The 17,895-nt window shown below is 53.2% G+C and overlaps 2 protein-coding genes across 2 annotated transcripts in view; one reads left to right on the forward strand and one right to left on the reverse strand.

Moving 5' to 3' along the window:
• Nucleotides 1-975: 975 nt before the first annotated feature.
• LOC138806997 (11-beta-hydroxysteroid dehydrogenase type 2) lies at nucleotides 976-6,830 on the forward strand. Its single transcript, XM_069992545.1, has 5 exons — nucleotides 976-1,340; nucleotides 4,963-5,175; nucleotides 5,301-5,486; nucleotides 5,595-5,732; nucleotides 5,903-6,830. Exons 1-5 carry the CDS (start codon nucleotides 1,076-1,078, stop codon nucleotides 6,316-6,318), a joined length of 1,218 nt encoding a protein of 405 aa, XP_069848646.1. The 5' UTR covers nucleotides 976-1,075; the 3' UTR covers nucleotides 6,319-6,830.
• Nucleotides 6,831-7,320: 490 nt separating this feature from the next.
• LOC138806998 (V-type proton ATPase subunit d 1) overlaps nucleotides 7,321-17,895 on the reverse strand; it is a 42,791-nt gene continuing 32,216 nt past the window's right edge. Inside the window, exons 3-8 of the mRNA XM_069992546.1 lie at nucleotides 13,485-13,663; nucleotides 12,134-12,213; nucleotides 8,522-8,599; nucleotides 8,221-8,397; nucleotides 8,044-8,121; nucleotides 7,321-7,940 (exon numbers count right to left, since the gene is read on the reverse strand). Coding sequence (XP_069848647.1) covers nucleotides 7,779-7,940; nucleotides 8,044-8,121; nucleotides 8,221-8,397; nucleotides 8,522-8,599; nucleotides 12,134-12,213; nucleotides 13,485-13,663 — 754 coding nt within the window. The 3' untranslated portion in view covers nucleotides 7,321-7,778. The remainder of the gene's footprint in view (nucleotides 7,941-8,043; nucleotides 8,122-8,220; nucleotides 8,398-8,521; nucleotides 8,600-12,133; nucleotides 12,214-13,484; nucleotides 13,664-17,895) is intronic.

Here is a 17,895-nt window from a genome sequence, read left to right on the forward strand (position 1 = left end):
CCCTGGCACAGCCCTGGCATGCCTGCTAGGCACAAGGTGCCAGACACGGGGGTGTCTGGCCACACACAAACAAGGACCTTCATACACATATGGAGGGAAACGCACCCACACACCACTTATTTTATCCCCTGAGGATTCAGGGGAGCAGAACACAGCAGACCACCCTGGCCTAGAGGCTGTCTTCAGGAACGCCCCAGATGCTGCTATTAATTTGGCTCAGGGTGGAGGATGAAGGGGAAAGACAAAGGTAAAGAAAGATCTAGAAACTTCCTCTGACAACCTATTGAGGTGGGGTTGCATATCCCAGTGCTGGGCCCTGGAGAGAAGGGAGGGAGGAGAGGTTGAATTCTGAAGACCCTGGGTAGTCATTCTGCTCCCCCAACCCCTGTCCTATTAAGATTTTGGGGCTCAGAGCTGCTCAGCTGTGAGTGCGCGTTAGGACACGTACACCAGGGACCCTCAGCCGTGCACCGCGTGTGGGTGCGGGTGTGGCTGGCGGCAGGCTGGTTCCGAGGCACGGGGTTCCTTCACAACAATACCATCGATGTGGATGGACGTTGCGCATGTTTTTAGGTGTCCTGAGCAGGTACGAGCAGGATGTGCTCACCTGGGCGAAGTAGCTCAGGGGCCAGGAGGGGAACAGGGGGCGTGGATGGGGCGCAGGAGTGAACGGATGCAGGGCGCACGGGCTTGGGTCCGCCGGCCCTTTCCCCAGCGCAGCCCGCCGCGAACAACTCCGCCTCACCCAGCAACTTGGGACTTTGTTCCGGCTTCTTCGAAAGCGGATCTGGCCGAGGGGGCAGGGCTGGGGGGGAGGGGGCACCTGCCCGGCGGGGGGTGCCGGGAGAGACGTGCAGGAAAGCCCCACCCCTGCCCCCGCCCCGGCCCCGCCCCGGCCCCGCCCCCGGGGCTCTTTATAAGCTGGGTCGGAGGGCCCGCGGAGAAAGCGAGTATCCCTCCCGCCCCAGGCTGGTGTCCCCCTGCACCCCGCGTCCCCCACCCCTCTCAGTCACTCTCTTCATCCTCATCCCAGCCTCCGCCCCGCCCCGCCCCGGCCCAGCCCGGCCCCGCCGCCATGGAGCGCTGGTCTTGGCCGTCGGGCGGCGCCTGGCTGCTCGTGGCGGCCCGCGCGCTGCTGCAGCTGCTGCGCGCAGACCTGCGTCTGGGCCGCCCGTTGCTGGCGGCGCTGGCGCTGTTGGCCGCGCTCGACTGGCTGTGCCAGCGCCTGCTGCCCCCGCCGGCCGCACTCGCCGTGCTGGCTGCGGCTGGCTGGATCACGTTGTCCCGCCTGGCGCGCCCGCCTCGCCTACCGGTGGCCACTCGCGCGGTGCTCATCACCGGTGAGTGCGCAGAGCGTGGGGATTCCAGGCTCGAGGGCGGGACCGCACACCTAGAGGGAACGGCCCCGACGGGCTCCCCGGCGCAGAAGTGAGAGTCCCCTCCCCTGGGCGCAGGGGAGCGAGCCAAGTAGCCAGCGCTGGGCATCTCCCCAAGTCCGGTTAACTACCTGCCGCTGTGCAAAGTGTTGGAGGGAAAGTGAGGTGGAGAGTGGCAAGGTGCTCAAAGGAAACTTGGCAGTAGAGAAAAGGGATCCTCCTGGAGTTTGAGGGTGCATGCTCTGCTCCCTCCCCCAAAAGAGCGGGAGTGGAGCAGGGGACAAGTGCTCTGAGGGACTTGAGAAGACCCCGGGAAGGGAAAACAGTCATCCCTTGGACGGTCTGATATCCCCATGTGGGACACTGCAGCTCCTATTCACTGGCCAAGGAAAGAGCTTAAGTAGTGAGGTCCCTGCATCCAATTGGCCAGAATTCTTGGAGTTTAGAAACTCTTGAGGCCACTATGAGGGGCAGCTGGGCATTCAGCTGCTTCTCAGGTCCGGCCACCTCTAAACAAATAGCATATTCAGTTGTCTGCACCCAGCATCTCATCCCCGAAGTGCCTGGTCCTTAATGCCCAGGAAAGCAGTCTTGGAGATCTGACTCAGGTGCTTCGGGCTGCCTGGCTGAGTTCTCTTTGTCTGGAACAGGGAATAAATCTGTCATCAGAGCAAGGGAAGGGAAGGGGGGGCTGCACACCCAGCAGGAAGTGAAGAGGGGGAGAAAGGATAAGGGGCACCGGTCTGCTGCATGGGGGGAGGGGTGGTCTAGTTTCTCTCTCAACCACCACTACTTGGGACCCGGTTCTTTGGGTTTTGCCCCTTTTGACCTAGGCTGGGGACAATCAGCAAGCTGACTTCTCAGAGACCTTGGTCCGTTATGGGGGTGATAGCCATGATCAGATGAGGTGAATTCAGGAGGAGGTCCTAGAACTGGGCCTTGGGAGACAGGTAGAGGAGAGGTGTCTTAGATCACGAAAAGGGTGTAGGACAACGGCTTAAGGCAGGAATAATCATGGTTTGGGTAAAAGACAGTTAATGGCCAATCTAGCTGCCAGTGTGTGGTGGGAAGTGAGGTTTTCTTGGGAGGGGTCTTAAATGTCAGGTACAAAGTCAAACGTGTCCTGTGGGGAAGGGGGGTGGCACAAGGGCTTTGGATTTTAGTACAGAGGATGGCGCTGGAGCAAGACTTGGGTTAAATGTAGAGATTCAAGTTCAGGGTAAGTATGAAGCCTAAAGGAACTCCAGTTTTAGAGATTTGAGGAAAGAAAGCCACCAGATCCTTAGGATCTTGGATCTGGTGTGAAGCAGGATCTAGGCTTGGGTTTTGCCCCCAGAAACAGGACAGATCCTCTCCCGCCTTCTAATTTGTGAGCTGATCCTACAAAACCATCTCAAGTACTCATGACTCTTCCTGAGCTCTCACCTCAGATCATTGAACTGCTGGTGTCACTTCAGCCTTGAACCAGGGAGAGAGGATGGATGCTTTCATGACCCGGGCTCCTTCCAACTTCAGTTGCAAAGCTGAAGGTTTGGGATTGGGAACAGAACTGCCCATCCCATCCCTTTGAAAGCAGTAGCAGTGGTCTCCTAACTTGACAATTCCTGCAAACTCTGGAGTTTTCCTCATCACCACTCGGCTGTAACAATTTTAAGTGACTAGCTCCTACCCCACCTGCCAAGGGCAGTCTTGTACCTGCCAGAGCTGCTACCCACCCTAACCTGAAAATGCTCCTGAGAACTGCCTGCCAAGCCTATTCCTCAAGCTCAGCCATACGGTTGGGGGTTGGGCCATGTCGTGTGACTGGTTACCTTGTGTGCATGCATGTGCACATCTGTATGCCTGTAAGTGGCAGGGTTCAACTTTATGCGTGAACATCTGGGCAGGTTGGAGGTATGTGCAGGTATCTAAGCGTGTGCAGGTAAGTAAGAGGGTATATAAAATGTGCACGACTGTATTAGAGCCCCAGAGCTCAGGCTCTGGGAGGTCTGTTTTCCTGTGGAGGGCCTGTCTGCTCTGGGAGGCAAAGTGCTTGCATTTGTGCGCACATACTCCCCTCCCCCAGCCAGAGTTGCCTGGGAAGGACCCCTCAGCACAGACCCTGCGGGCCCCCAGCTGCACAAAGCCCAGTTCGCAGCCCCCTGCCCAGCTTTGTTCTTGCCTCAGCAGAGGAGGCGGGACTGAGATGAGGAGGGGTACTGATCATCCAGCAGTGGGGAAGCAGAGCTGCTTTGCAGCTTTTCTGCTCAGCAGGACCCCAGGGCTAGAGAGCTCCACAGAGCCTCCTCCCTTGCTGGCCCTCCTCCTCCCTTCACTGGCCACCCACGGAGCCAGAATCAGAATGGAAACTATCAAGGAAGCAGGGGCTTATCAGTGCTTGGGACCCCCACACTGGCTCTGCCTGGTGGTTCTTATCTCTGCATACCAAGGACAAGAAATTAAGCCTCCAAGAGTAGTAACTGACCTCAGGTCACATTCAATAGTTATGGGGGATTCAAATGCAGGTCTGTTTTTTGTACCACTGTGGTCCTTGTCCTGTGAGCAAGTGGCCTGGGATTCAGAAAATACCTTCCTGTTGTCACTGATTGGAATTCCAGGGGGGTGGGGCAGGGATGAGATGGGGATGGGCCTGTAGCTTGCCTACAGCCTGGAATAATAATAGTAGAGGGAATGAATCTGGGAAGGGAATGGGCACTCAAGTTCGAGAGCACCAGAGTTTAGGCTGCATTGTGAGGCTGGCAAGGTCCTTAGGACAGTGGGGAGCCTCGGGAAAGTTTTCAGAAGCAAAGTGATATTGTTGGCTTTTTTTTTTTTTTTTTTTTTTGTCGGTTGTGGGGCTTGAACTCTAGGCTTGGGCGCTGTCCCTGCGCTCTTCAGCTCAAGGTGAGCACTCTACCACTTGAGCCACAGCCCCACTTCTGGTTTTCAAGTGGTTTATTGGAGATAAGAGTCTCACAGACTTTCCTGCCCGGGCTGGCTTTGACCGCGCCCAGCTTGGTTTTGTTTTTGATGCCAGTCCTGAGACTTAAACCCAGGGCCTGAGCACTGTCTCTGAGCTGTTTTGCTCAAGGCTTAGCACTCTACCACTTGAGCCACAGCTCCACTTCCAGCCTTTCGAATAGTTTGCTGGAGATAAGAGTCACAGAGACTTTTCCTGCCCAGGCTGGCTTTGAACCTTGATCTTCAGATCTCAGCCTCCTGAGTATCGAGGATAGCAGGCGTGAGCCACCAGTGCACAGTGATCTTATCATTTCTGAAAACTCCCTCTGCCTGCTTAGGTAAAGGATAGATTCAGGAAGCAATATGGACGAGGTCTCTATTTCTTCTGTGAAATGAGAATCAGGAGCCATGTTGGATGGGGTAATTATGGGCAGTCAAGGAGATGATAGTTGTCATAATTTGTGTTTAGGGCTCAATCAGAAGGGCAAAGCCTGTCAGAAGTGTCTATAGGGAAGAAGGGAGGGCTGTTGACTGCTGCTGGTATAAGTGCCTAGGAACCTGGATCCCACCTATACCCTGATTCTTTTGTTGTCTTGGGCTAGTCTGGGCGACAGTGGGAGTTTACTGGTTTCTCTGCCCTGGCCAGGTTGTGACACTGGTTTTGGCAAGGAGACAGCCAAGAAGCTGGATGCCATGGGCTTCACAGTGCTGGCCACTGTATTGGATTTGAATAGCTCTGGTGCCCTAGAGCTGCGTGCCTGCTGTTCCCCACGCCTAAAACTGCTACAGATGGACCTGACGAAGCCAGCAGACATTAGCCGTGTGCTAGAGTTCACCAAGGCTCATACTGCCAGCACTGGTCAGTGAGCACATCTCCACTATGGGAGGGAATGCATGGCTGGGCAGGATAAAGGCTGGGTCAGCAAGGATTGCAGATTTGCTGCTAGGCTGATCGGAGGCTTTCCTCTGTCTCTGTGCCCTTAGGCCTGTGGGGCCTGGTCAACAATGCTGGCCTCAATGATGTAGTGGCAGATGTGGAGCTATCTCCTGTGGCCACGTTCCGCAATTGCATGGAGGTGAACTTCTTTGGTGCACTTGAGCTAACCAAGGGCCTCTTGCCGCTTCTGCGCTGCTCGAGGGGTCGAATTGTGACCATGGGCAGTCCAGCAGGTGAGTGTATTTCCCCTCTGGAGCAGGGCAGGAAAGGAGCCTTTGCAGGGTGAGGGAGGGCAAGCCCCTCCCAAGGCCCAGTTGCCTCATCTCCTATTCTATCTTTAGGAGACATGCCATATCCATGCTTGGCAGCCTATGGAACTTCCAAGGCAGCCATAGCTCTGCTTATGGACACATTCAGCTGTGAACTACTTCCCTGGGGGATCAAGGTCAGTGTCATCCAGCCTGGATGCTTCAAGACAGGTGAGTCAAGGTCAGGAGTGGGGAATACCTGGGGCTGGGAAAGGAGGGGTGTGCATGGTCTTACAGATAGGGGAAGGTCTGAGGGGGCAGACCTAGCTTTGGGTTAGCCTCAGTGAGAGGTCTTTGGCTCCCCCGGTGACTGTCCTTTGACCTTCCCACCCCTTTCCCAGAGTCAGTGACAAATGTGAATCACTGGGAGAAGCGGAAGCAACTGCTGCTGGCCAACATGCCTAGAGAGCTGCTGCAGGCCTATGGTGAAGACTACATCGAGCACTTGCATGGGCAGTTCCTTCATTCACTTCAAATGGCACTGCCCGACCTCAGCCCAGTTATAGATGCCATCACTGATGCCCTGTTGGCAGCTCGGCCACGTCGCCGCTATTACCCAGGCCGTGGCGTGGGGCTCATGTATTTCATCCACTACTACCTGCCTGAAGGCCTACGTCGCCGCTTCCTACAGGCCTACTTCATCAGTCACTGCCTGCCCCGAGCACTGCGGCCTGGCCAGCCAGGCCCTATCCCTGCCCAGGATATATCCCGGGAAACAAACCCAAACTTAGACCCTTCCCCAATGGTGGCCCGGTGAGCTATGTGCACAAATGGCTTAGCTGCTCCAGTACGGGAGCCCTTGGCTCTCTCCTGGCCGTTATGAACCCCAAGTCTGCCCTAGAGCCTCTTATAAAGAAACCCAGCCCCTAACTGCCAACGCCTGGTCCAGGCCTAGGAAGCTAAGGTTTCCCAGATAGCCTTGGTCTCTCCACTGCTTCGTGAGTCCACATGAACCTTCCAGGATCAGTGCTCCTCCCTGCAGCATGGAAAACCCAGCTGGATGGGAAGGATAGTACATGACTTTAGCTGTAGCCTTTGACAGGACCCTACAGCAGTGCCTCTGCAAACTAAGGGGTGACTGGGTGGGTTGGGGACCTCCTCAGGATTGTTTCTTGGCACCTATGCCTCAGTGCTGCAATTCCAGGGTAAATCCCACTGCCTCTTGACTGGTTCAAGAATTAGGACCCCCCACCACCCCCCTCAAGCCACAGGGAAGCTGCATACCCTACTTGCTACATTTTAAATAAAGACAAATTTTTATTTCTCCTAGAGTGGGGGAGATGCAGTGTTTGGAAGAGGTGACTGCTTGGTTGCCTGGGTGACAGGGTGTGGCTGTGTGGCAGAGGTTGGGAACCGCCTGAGAGCTCCTGGGGCTCAGCATGGGGCCTGGGCTGGCATGGGCCTGAGAGGCTCCCCTGGCCCACTGCAGTTCTCACCCCTACTCCTCCACTGACTTTAGGCAAATCACTTATCTCTAGGTCTGGTTTTCCTCAGGAAAAGTGGGTAATGACACTGATTGCAGGGGTTATAGGGCTCAGTGAAACAATGATGGAGCTCTGGAGCCCTCCAGAGTGAGAACCAGCTCCCAGGCCTATTTCTGCATCTGTGTCTCCAGCAAAGGGGGACTATCCTCTAGGCATTCACCGACCCTGAAGAATCTAGGCTGCTGGCTTTGTAGGGTGGACTCAGTAAGGGTCATGAGGAAAGCCAGGGGTCTAGAATAGGTACTAGGGCCCAAATGAGGCAACAGACAGTGGCGTAGGGAGGGCAGTTTTATTGTTTCAGTGACAGTTAAGGGTGTTGCAGAGCTAGCTATCCAACATCCCAAGGACACACATACTATCTTTGCCATGGGCCATGACTCTGGGCTGACCCTCAGACAGAGGAGGAAGCTCACACTACTCCCAGGGATTCTAAATCAGGGAGATACATGACAGTGACCACATGCTTCTGAGACATGTTAGTGGCTGTAAACATAGGGCTGAAGGGGGACTCATTACTCTCAGGGGGAGGGGGGGTGAGTGTTGGTCCATTCCTGGTCAATAGCCCCTTTTCAGGCTTAAAAGCAGTCCCAGAGGGGGTCAGAGAACCTGGGCAGCCCCTAAGACAAGGTGCTACCCTCCTGAGCCTCCCCCTCCCCCACCCATACCAGGTGAGCCATGGGCTTCATCACAGCACACACAAATACACATCGTGCACTTGAGTGAGGTCAGGATGCTAGAAGATGGGAATATAGTTGTCGATCTTGGCGCGGTGGCGCTGGGCTATGCACTCAGCAATCCATACAATGTTGCGACATTCCTGCTCCTTGAGCTTCACAAAAGCATAAAAGACACCAAAGTGGAACTGGTTCAGGAAGGCCAACTTGTTCAGCTTTACCTGTGGACAGAGGTAGTCATGGTATATAGATGGCCCTGCCCAAAGTCAAGCCTAAGCCACAACCCTTCCTATGCTGGGTAGGCCCTGTAAAACCCATGCTTACCTCATGCTCAAAGAACCGGTCCTCCAGGGTCTTGTCTCCAGGGTTGCTGCCTGCACCCTCAAAAAGCAGCTTGTACTCCTGGCCAGGGAGCAATGGGAAGCATGAGCATGAGGGTGGTACTGGTAGGTGCGTAGTGCCAACATGCCCACCCACCATCTTGCCAGCCAGGGTACTCACTGGGTAATAATCAGCCACATTCTTGACCTGCTCATAGTCATCTGCCCGAGCCAGCTGAGCCAAGCCCTCAGGGTAGAGGCGCCCGCAGTGTGGGAAGAGCTTGGCACGGTCTTCCTTGGACAACTCTGTGCCGAAGGAGTTGATGGTAATGATGAAGGCGCGGCGGTCTGCTTCAAACTGTGGGGCCAGTGCATAGGCAAGGAGAGAGGGAGGACGGGAGAAGTTGTAGTCAGTTGGCAGAATTTCTCCCAGACCAGAGGAAGTGGAGACTATAAAGGCAAGAAGGTGGGCAGGCACTCACCTCTAGAATGGGGCACATGGCATCAGCTGTGGTCCCGCCCAATAGGGTGCAGAACTTGTAGAAGGACTCTAGGTAGGCCTGTGCAGGGCAGGGAACTTGTTCAGTGCAAACAAAGGGAACTGGGGGCCTTATTAGGCCCCAAATCACAGTTTCCCATTTCCCTCCTCAGCCTCTTTTATGGTATAGAAACGAGCCAGTGCACCTCTGTGGCCAAGCACCTAAAACGTCCACCAATTTCAGTTAATCAGCCATGCTTGGCTGTTATCCAGGAATGAAAGAACAGTCTCTGACCCAATGTCTGCTTCCGGGTACATGTCCTCCACCCTTTCACCTTACAAAGGTTCTGTCTTCTTCCTGATGCTCTGCATTCCTCTTAATCTCCCCAAACCTCCTGTTCCTGGGCCTCAAAATCAGGTGTCCATGGGTCAGCGAGGAAAAATTACTCCTGAGAGTTCATGAAGATGGCCTGGACTGATTACTCAGCCCTCCTTGTACCCCACCACCTTGCAGAACAGGTAGCCCCTAGCCATCACACAGCAGGAACTAAATTGTCAGCCCAGCTTCGGCTGAAGGATGGTTATTGCCTGTGTGGACGTCAGCCTCACAGTGCAACGGCTGGGCACACGGGCTGCTGGTGGGAACAAGTACTTCCTGCCCAAGCAAATTGGATCTGCTTGACATAAGGAAAGATCAGCCCAGACCTCAGATCCCTCTCAACACTCACTCATAAAGCCAGCCAGGCTACACCTCTCCATGGTCTCCATAGGGAGCTCTTTTGCAAGGACTTCCTTCATTCAGAACCCCTCAGGGTCTACCTGTGGCATGATCAAGCAAGACTAAGGATCAACAGAGACTATTCGTCTAAGCTGTTGGAGGAGCCTGGGAGGCATGACAAGTTTTGTACACTAAGATGCATGTACTAAGCTGACTTGCACCTGTAGGTTCAGCTATTCCAAGAAAGATGAGACCCAGGAATCCATGAGATCAGGTCCAGCCTGACCAGCAACACTAGACAAACTGGGCACAGGGGAGAGCTGAAAGGTGACCACTGGAGTGACAAAAACACCCAAAAAACTAGGAGAGTTCAGAGATAAAGAAGCCTGGAAGAGCTTCTTTATCGCTGGTGGCTCACGCCTGTAATCCTACCTACTCAGGAGGCTGAGATCTGAGGATCACAGTTCAAAGCCAGCCCAGGCAGGAAAGTCTGTGAGACTCATTTCCAACAAAGCACTAGAAAACCAGAAGTGGCATTGTGACTCAAGTGGTAGAGCACTGGCCTTGAGCTGAAGAGCTGAGGGACAGCGACTAAGCCCAGAGATCAAGCCCCACGACCAACCAAAAAAAAAAAAAAGAAGCCTGGAAGGGGAGTGTGAAGCCTAGTAAACAGAATCAGAAATCAGATGGCCTGGGAGCAGACCAACCCTGACTATAGCATGATAGTCCTTTCAAACCCTCCAGGAGTCAAGTCTCCTGTGACCAGAAAAGCTGACTATGCTGAAATTCCAAGGTCTACCCTATGAGGACTGTAGTTCCTATCTGTGGAGGAAGCAACCAGTCATGTCTTAGGCCTCATACTCTGTACTTCCCAATTGACTTAGGCAGTTGTGTTGGTTTCTGGAAAAGCTGATCATATTTGGGAAGGCTGGAAGGATAGGCGTAGACTGTCCTCTGGAGGCTAAAACAGCTAAAGCAACTGGCAAGACCCAGGTACCAAGGTCACCTCCCCAACCCCAACCTGTCCCCTGGAGTCATCCAGCTCATGGTTGCTGCACCAGCTGCCTACAGTTCCCACCTGCCAGGCTGCAGAGGGTCCACCTAATCTCCTATCTGTGGCTACCAGGCTGGGAAATTGCCTGATGGGCAGGTGGCCCTGGCACAGAGCCCATAGTGTTGGGTTGGAGTTTATTAGCTGGTGCCTGGGCAGCACACACTGGTGAGTGACTCCAGCTAGAACCAGTCAGGTCCAGTGAGGGTGTGAATGAGGTTGGGGTACAGCCACACCCCTTAACCTGTCTCAGGGCAGGGAGCCTGGCAAGGGGCCAGCTGGGTGGGAGCACTAGGAGAGAAAAAAAAAGAGAAAGTATGGAGAACATGTGTGTATCTGTGCACACACTTTCTTTCTCTGTCTCTCTGGGACTAGGTTGGCTTGTCTCCCTGTGAGCAAGGTGCATGAGAAACAGGCTAAGCCAAGTGTGGTCTCTGGTGCTGTTAGTGACTTACTGTGTAGTTTTAGACAACCACCTTGCTTCTCCAAGTCTTGTTTCCTCATTTTTCTAGTGGATACAATGGTGCATACTAGTTTCTGGGATAGTCAAGGATGGAAGTTGAGAATGACCTTCTTGCTGCTAATATGCCCCCTACACTGCAGGATTTTCTCAGCATACTCTACTCTGCTGGAAACCTTCACTGGCTCATCCTGACCACAGAATAAAGTTCAAATGTATGGCTTGGCATTCCAGGCTTGGGGTGATGACTTGACCCTGTACCTGCCTCTTTCTCTGGACTTCTTTCCAAGTGTCCATGTGGAATCTGTAGTTTTTCAGCAAACTTCCTCACTATCTGGTTCATGCACCATGCTCTTCCTCTGTATGTTCTGTGCCTGTCTATACCATCACCATCTATAGGCAGACTCTTCATTTATCACTAAACTCTCCCTAAAGTCTGGCTCGGGTCTCTGCAGAGAGACTGGAGAGCTAGGACCAAGGCTGAGCCAAATGTCAGACAGCTTGAACCAGGGCAGGAGACGACTCTGTTATGGAGAATGATGCTATCAGGGTTAGCTCAGCATGTTCTTTGGCTAGCACCATCCTCAGCCCCTCTTCAAGGACTGTTCTCTGCTGCTCAGTGTTCCTGACTACAGTTCATTGAAGATCTTGGCACTACAGCTCAGTATCTAACTGCAGGCAGTGTCTGGTCTATCTCAAATATCCCTAATTGGTCTCTGGCTTTTGGAGGTACTGGGATTTGAACTTAGGGCTTCTTAGTAGGCACTCTACCACACCTATAGCCATAGTCCCATCCTCTTAATCTCTTTGGGCCTAGTTAGTGCTGACCCAGGAGTCTCAAGCCCAATCCTCTATCACCATGGTTCAGCCAGTCTATGCCACAGCCCAGTAGGAAGCAGAAGGTGGGTAGAGGATGAAGACAGTGGGACGTAGAAACTGGCTCCAGACCTGGGAACCTGAAAAGCTCATAATGACCTAGCTATGCCTGGCTGGGTCCCTCCCCAACCACAACTGAGCAGTTACCTTAATGCAAGTGCCTATCTTGGCTGGCAATATCCCAGGTACAGTAGGTCTAATGGTTATAGCCTGGGTGGTAGCCTGTGACCTTCCAGAATGCTGAGGGAGTGGCCCTCCAGGAGCCAGCTCTGACAGGCCAAGCAGTAGAGTGCCAGCCACTCCTGCTGATTTTATCTGAGCCTGCCGCAGGCACCAGGGGGATGGATAACCTGTACCATGCAGCCTTGTACCACTCACAAGAGCCAGCGAATGAACGGATAAGCCCCAGGGACAACAGCCTGGCACAGCTGTGCCCTATCACAGCACTTAACATAAATTCACTATCCCACCAACCAAGAGGCCATTCCCCACCATTCATGCAGGGCACTACCTTATAGAGTGTGTTACGGATGATCTCGATGTTCATCTCATCAAGGTCTTGCTCTGAGATGCAGTCCTGGAAAAAAGCCGCTGAGGAGGAAAGATACATGTGTCAGGGCTGGGCAAATGGCCTAGGCGAGAAACCCTGCTGATGTCCAACCATTCTACAGGGCATAGAGGACTCCTGTCACAAGGACCATTGTGCTAGATATGGAGAGGGGGCTATCCAGCCTGAGATATTGCCTTGGAAGTGGCAGAAGCAATGCTCGGGGCCATGAGCACTGACCTGAGCTTTTCCTGCCTCCTTGCTCCTAAAATTGATTTATAAAGGAGGCGGCCAGCCATAACATGATCTAATCGCCACTGGGGCAGACCCAAGTTTAGACCATGCCAAAGAGAGGCTTGCATAAGAGGCCATGAGATTCTCCTTTCTCCAGGGGCAGCTGTGGATTTGGGGCCTGATGCTCACTTTTCTGCCTCCCCTAGGAAGGCCTGGCACCAACATTTGGAAAATCCTCCTTCTCTTCCTCGGGACAAGGAATGAATCCGGCAGCTGGACAAAGCATGGACCTACAACCAAGGGGGCCACTGTAGGGCTGGAAGGGGAGGCAAAGCAGGATAGAGCATCCCCATTCCCCAAAAGGGCCTGAAGACTCACGAATCTGTCTTTTCTTTAAAGATGGGGAGACTGAAAAACCAGGAACTAGCTCAGAGTTACTGGAAGCATCCAGAACTGACTAAATTGGGCCTCTTAGCTGAGAGCCCCTGTGGCTCAACTTTGGTGGCTTTCTATAATGGTTGCTCAGGGCTCAGGCCTTTGGTTATGAGGGCACTAGCTGGTTATGGTCCTCATACCTTCTCCCCAGCCTCCCTAGCCTCCCAATTCCCTTCCCTTCTTTGGCCTCTGACATTGACATGCATCCTGCTGAACACTGTGTGACCTGGTCCCTGGGACCTGCTCAATGAAGGCAAGTGAAGCAGTTTGCTGACCACCCCTTTCTCAGAGGAAGCCAGTCATTCTGACCTCGCTTGAGGCTCCTATCTTTCAGGACTCCCAATACTCCAAGGGACCCAAACCTCTCTCCCTTTTTTCTCTATGTGTCCAGCCCTTCTCTGCAAACCAGACCATTTCCAAAGTTAGATGGTCAAGTCAGGCCATGGGGTAGCCTCCTGGCAAAAGCAACAGGAAAGGAGAAGTGGGGAGGAGAGAATGAGAGGAGAAAGTTGAGGGAAGGATAAAGGTCAGCAGCAGCAGGCAGGTCTCACTTTCAGGATCAGGATAACCCACCCCCAATAGTCTGCAAAGCCCACACTGAGGCTGAGACCCCTACCCAGCTCCTGCTTCTACCTCACTGGCTCACCCAGGGGAGTGTCCACCAGAATAGCATTGTAGAGTTCAGCAGGTGTCTGTGCGATGTTCACGGCCTCCATCTGCTCAAAGCTGCCTAGTGGGTGGCACTTGGGCACAAGCTCAGCGATGGAGCGCTGATGCAGTGTGCCTGTGATGAGCAGGATCACGTTGTCAATCATGTAGCTGTAGCTGTGGGAAGCAGAGAACAGCAAGGCAGCCCATTGAAGTAAGGGGCTTGGAAGGCCTGGCTACGCACCACACCCTTGCCCCAACCCTACACGGTCCACCAGATCCTGAACAATATGGGCTGGTCATGGTTGCTGGAAGTTCCGCTGGTTCTATCTTTGGGTGCCTCCTTGCCCAAGTTCCTCTCAAGTTTCTGATCCCTACCAGCACCAGATACAGAGGACAGACATGTGACCTCTCCCTTTGAGGTGATGGAAGATTCATGTCTCACACGTAACTGAGATATAGGTGACTCTTGCACAGTGTGAACAATGTTCTAACAGGACACAGAAACCATTGGCACATGCAAATGTGGCACACAGCCCAGCCCTAGGATAGGTGTGGTCAGCAGCTTGAGAGATAAAAGGACTGTGAGATGAAAGTGTGTTCTGGGAGGAGGGAACAGTGTGTGCAAAGGCCTGGAGGCACTGAGAGGCCAAATTTGAGGAATTGAGCAGAGTCAGGACAAAGGAAAAGGAAAGGTGCAGCCACAGGCAGGGCAGTGTTGCCAACAGGGTGGTGCCTGGAGGCTGAGCCAGGCCAGACTAAGGATCCTGACTTCAGCTCAAGCACCAGTGATCCATGAGCAGAATATAGGCAGGGATATCATGGTCCAGGACAGGGTCACTCTGGCTCATTGTGGTGACAGAGAAGAAAAGAAAAGCTGAATAGGGTGGAAGAAGCTTCCTTAGGGCCAGTCATCCAGAGAGGATTTATGAAGGCATCCTCTAGAGCAAAGGCCTAGGTCAGGCAGAATGGCACAACCCTGCTCCAAAGAAGAGAACCCATCTTCTTCTTTAGGGCTGAGACCAGCACCAGGCCTCTTCCTAGGAGGATCTGAATGAGACACAGGAACTTGATAGCCTGGGCTCAGATCAGTCCTTGGCTAAGGCTCCCCTAGGCTATGCCCTGGAGGCCAGGTCTGGAGAGTCCATGGGCAGCAGAGGGGGCTATGGAGCTGGGGAGGGTTGGACTTCTCAGTTCAGATTTGGTATGAGACAAAACTCTACCTCCAACCAAAAGGCATAGCTATACAAAGGAGCGGAGGCAGAGACTTCTGTGTAGTTATCTATGAGAGGATGAAGTGAACGAGAGAACAGCCTAGGCATAGTCCACTACCGTAGTCATAACTGTTCTCTAGCCTGTTACTAAAGATAACCTCAGAGAGCTGGATGAGACCTCAGGGAAATATCCTTGAAGGCCATGTTGGGCCATGGAAGGGTAAAAGCTAGAGTGGAGACTGCTGTTATGAGTTAGACCTGAACACAAGTCTCATCCTAGCTTCTTGAGGAGCTGACTTAGGGTCCTATCTTATGACAGTATTTTGAGGACCCAGTGCTGAAGATGTCTGAGGAGGGCTTTGGTAGGAAGTAGTTCCTAGTACCAAAGGACCAAATGGAACAAGGTGGTGGCTGGGGCCTTAGCTCAGAGGGCCAGCCACTAGGGCATTCCCATAGGGGCCTCCAGGAAGGCAATAGGAGGAAGAGGCCTCAGTTCTTGTCCTGGCCTGACCCCTACTCCTCCTGCTTGCTGCACATTTCCTCAGCTCCCACCTGGCCCAGTGCCTTGTTACAACCTCTGTTCTCCTGGGCCTGGAGCCAGGCAAGCTGCCCTCTTCACCCCCAGTCTGGCTGGGTCAGCTACAGGATGTACATTGAGAAGAGGCAGGCCCCACCCCCAGCTGAGGTCCTCAGGCAGGGCCCATTTGCAGCTGCAAGCCAAAAGGCCCATATGGCCAACCTCTTGCCTCCAACCCCACAAAACTGGTAGAGTAGAGGGACTGCAGGGAGAGCCTGCCAGAACTTTGTCCCTTCGTGTCCAGCTCCAGATTATGTCTTCTCTGCCCCCGATGTCTTCTGCTTCTCATGTAAATCAGGACACACCCACTACTCTTCCACACTCAACTTGTGCTCCATTCAGCCTCACTACACCCACTGCATTACTGGAGGTAACAGAAAAGATTCTGCCTCTGAGCCTGAGGATGCTCTGGTATGTTCACATCCTTCAAATAGAAAGGAGAACAGCACTTCATTGGATCCATGTTACCTGAGTGGTTTCATATTCACCAGCCTCGCTGTCAGAACAAATAAGGTTCCAGAGACAGCCAGCACAACATAAAAGGAGCTCTGCCCCCATAGTCACTGTCCATACACCTCTAGCCATGTCCATCTAGCTTTATCTTCTCAGAGGAGCTCCCCGCTCCCCCCACCACAAGCCAGTTTCCTCTTCCTAAACCTCCTGCCTCTTATGTCTACAACTCAGGATATCTGTTTAGGGCAGGGTCAAGGCTGGGGGCTGAGCCCAAAGAGAGTACCTTGGCATTCTTGAGGGTCCTAGCCAAGTCTCAGAGGAAAGCTTTGTGGTGAGACACTGAGTCTAGCTTTGCTGCAATTTCTCCAGTGATGTGGAAAAGACCACATGTGATTCACTTTTCAGCCCTGACAGCATGGAGGCCAGTGGTAGCCTCCCTACTCTACCCATCTCCCTTCAGCCTCTCCTGCTATAAGCTTTAGCTGAGCACAAGGGGTAATTCTGGATCAACTAAAGACCACTCCTGAATATGCCACTGAGCCCTTCCAAGACCTCCTGCTACCCAAGGCAGGTCAGCCTTTATCCTGTGCCAAGCCTAACACTTCCCTCCCCCTGGACTAACTACAAGGTTGCTATAGCAGAGGTCTCTGATTTTCCCCCCATCTGGTGAGGGTAAAAATCCTTTTCTGTGATATAGAAGGCAGGACAGGTCTCGCAGAGATGATATAGCCCAGACATATTCTTTTATTCTAAGGCCGAGATCTTCAGCTGGCAGAGAAACCCTCCACTTCCTCTTCTTTCTCCTCCTCTTTGCCTGGCTTCAGCAGCTGCCTCCCTGCCCCCAGAGACCCACTCCACCATTTCTTCCTTCATTTGGCCTCAATAAAAGAGAATGAGGTTCCAGCTGGTCAGCATCTCCCTCCAGGGGAAGACAGCTGGGGAGTGGATGGCCGGCTGCTGGCCAGGCCAAAGAGGCCCTTGTAGGATGGGGGTGGGGCAGTCTATAATCCGGTGCCCTGAGGCCTGTCTTGCACTGTGCCTCTAAAACAGTTTGAATCCCCAGAAGTCTCAGGCTAGAGTTTGGGAAGCTACTTCCTTCAAGAAGTCTTCAGAGTCCCTAGCCAACCCTTTGTCTTAAGGCATTGTGCCTTTTGGTGCCATCTGCTGGAGGGATTTGGTTTCTTAGCCCTTGGGGTTAGCTTACTGCAGGACAGGAGGCCATGATGTCTGGGTATACTGCAAGTCTGTCCACCCACAGCACCCACCAGATGCCCTCATGAACTCCAAGTGACAGTACCTGTACTGGATTACATCTAGGTCTTGATTCTTGTTCAGGGTAGCAAGTAAACAAAAATATCTACTATAACCTCAGCCCACCAGCTCAGAGGCCTGAGCCTCTGTGCAATAAAGTGAGAAGCTCAAGGAAGAACCAGTAAGACTCTGACCTGCTCTTCATTAACATCCTTCCTCTCCCAGATGGAATGTGGCTTAGTGGTAGAGTGCTTGCCTAGCATGGATGAAGCCCTGGTTTGGTTCCTCAGTACCACATAAACAGAAGAAGCTGGAAGTGGTGCTGTGGCTCAAGTGGTAGAACACTAGCCTTGAGCAAAAGCAGCTCAGGGAGAGTGTGTAGGCCCTGAGTTCAAGCCCTAGGATTGGAAAAAAAAAATCCTGCCCTTCCCCAGAGGTCTGGTTGTGTCCTTCCACCTGATCTGAGCCTTCTGGACCTTGAGGTGCTTTCTCTTCAACATGGTGCTCTTTCCTAGGCTGGGAAGAATGGGGTTAACGCTGTCTCTCATTCCAGACAGAGGCCACACCTAGCCCAGAACCCAGAAGCCCAACAAGTTGAGTGTCCCATTCTATAGCCCACCTACCTTGTTGTAGACAGTGACGGCGGAAGGTCAAGATTTGAGGCTCAGGGAACTACGAATGCCCCTTTGTGGCCAACCAGGGGCCCAAAGTGGGAGACATACTAGAGAGAATGCAGTGTAGGCAGGACCTCAGAGCACCAATTGGTGATAGTGGAAGCCATTACACAGTAGGAATATGGGACCTTGGCTCCCCAAGATGGGTCCATTTCCCCATACTCAGGCTATGCCAATGGGCACCTATGCTACAGGTAGGTTATGTATACTGAATAAGGCCCCTAGCAGAATAAGGCCTCT

Source organism: Dipodomys merriami, unplaced genomic scaffold (genome assembly GCF_024711535.1).
Source record: "Dipodomys merriami isolate MVZ:Mamm:240054 unplaced genomic scaffold, mDipMer1.0.p SCAF_41, whole genome shotgun sequence".
NCBI lineage: Eukaryota > Metazoa > Chordata > Mammalia > Rodentia > Heteromyidae > Dipodomys > Dipodomys merriami.

Excerpts from the sequence above, each read along its gene's own strand:
- LOC138806997 (XM_069992545.1), top strand. The coding sequence starts at position 1,076 with ATGGAGCGCTGGTCTTGGCCGTCGGGCGGCGCCTGGCTGCTCGTGGCG. Across the intron at positions 1,341-4,962 it reads TCGCGCGGTGCTCATCACCG|GTTGTGACACTGGTTTTGGC; the intron begins GTGAGTGCGCAG and ends TGCCCTGGCCAG. Across the intron at positions 5,176-5,300 it reads GGCTCATACTGCCAGCACTG|GCCTGTGGGGCCTGGTCAAC; the intron begins GTCAGTGAGCAC and ends CTGTGCCCTTAG.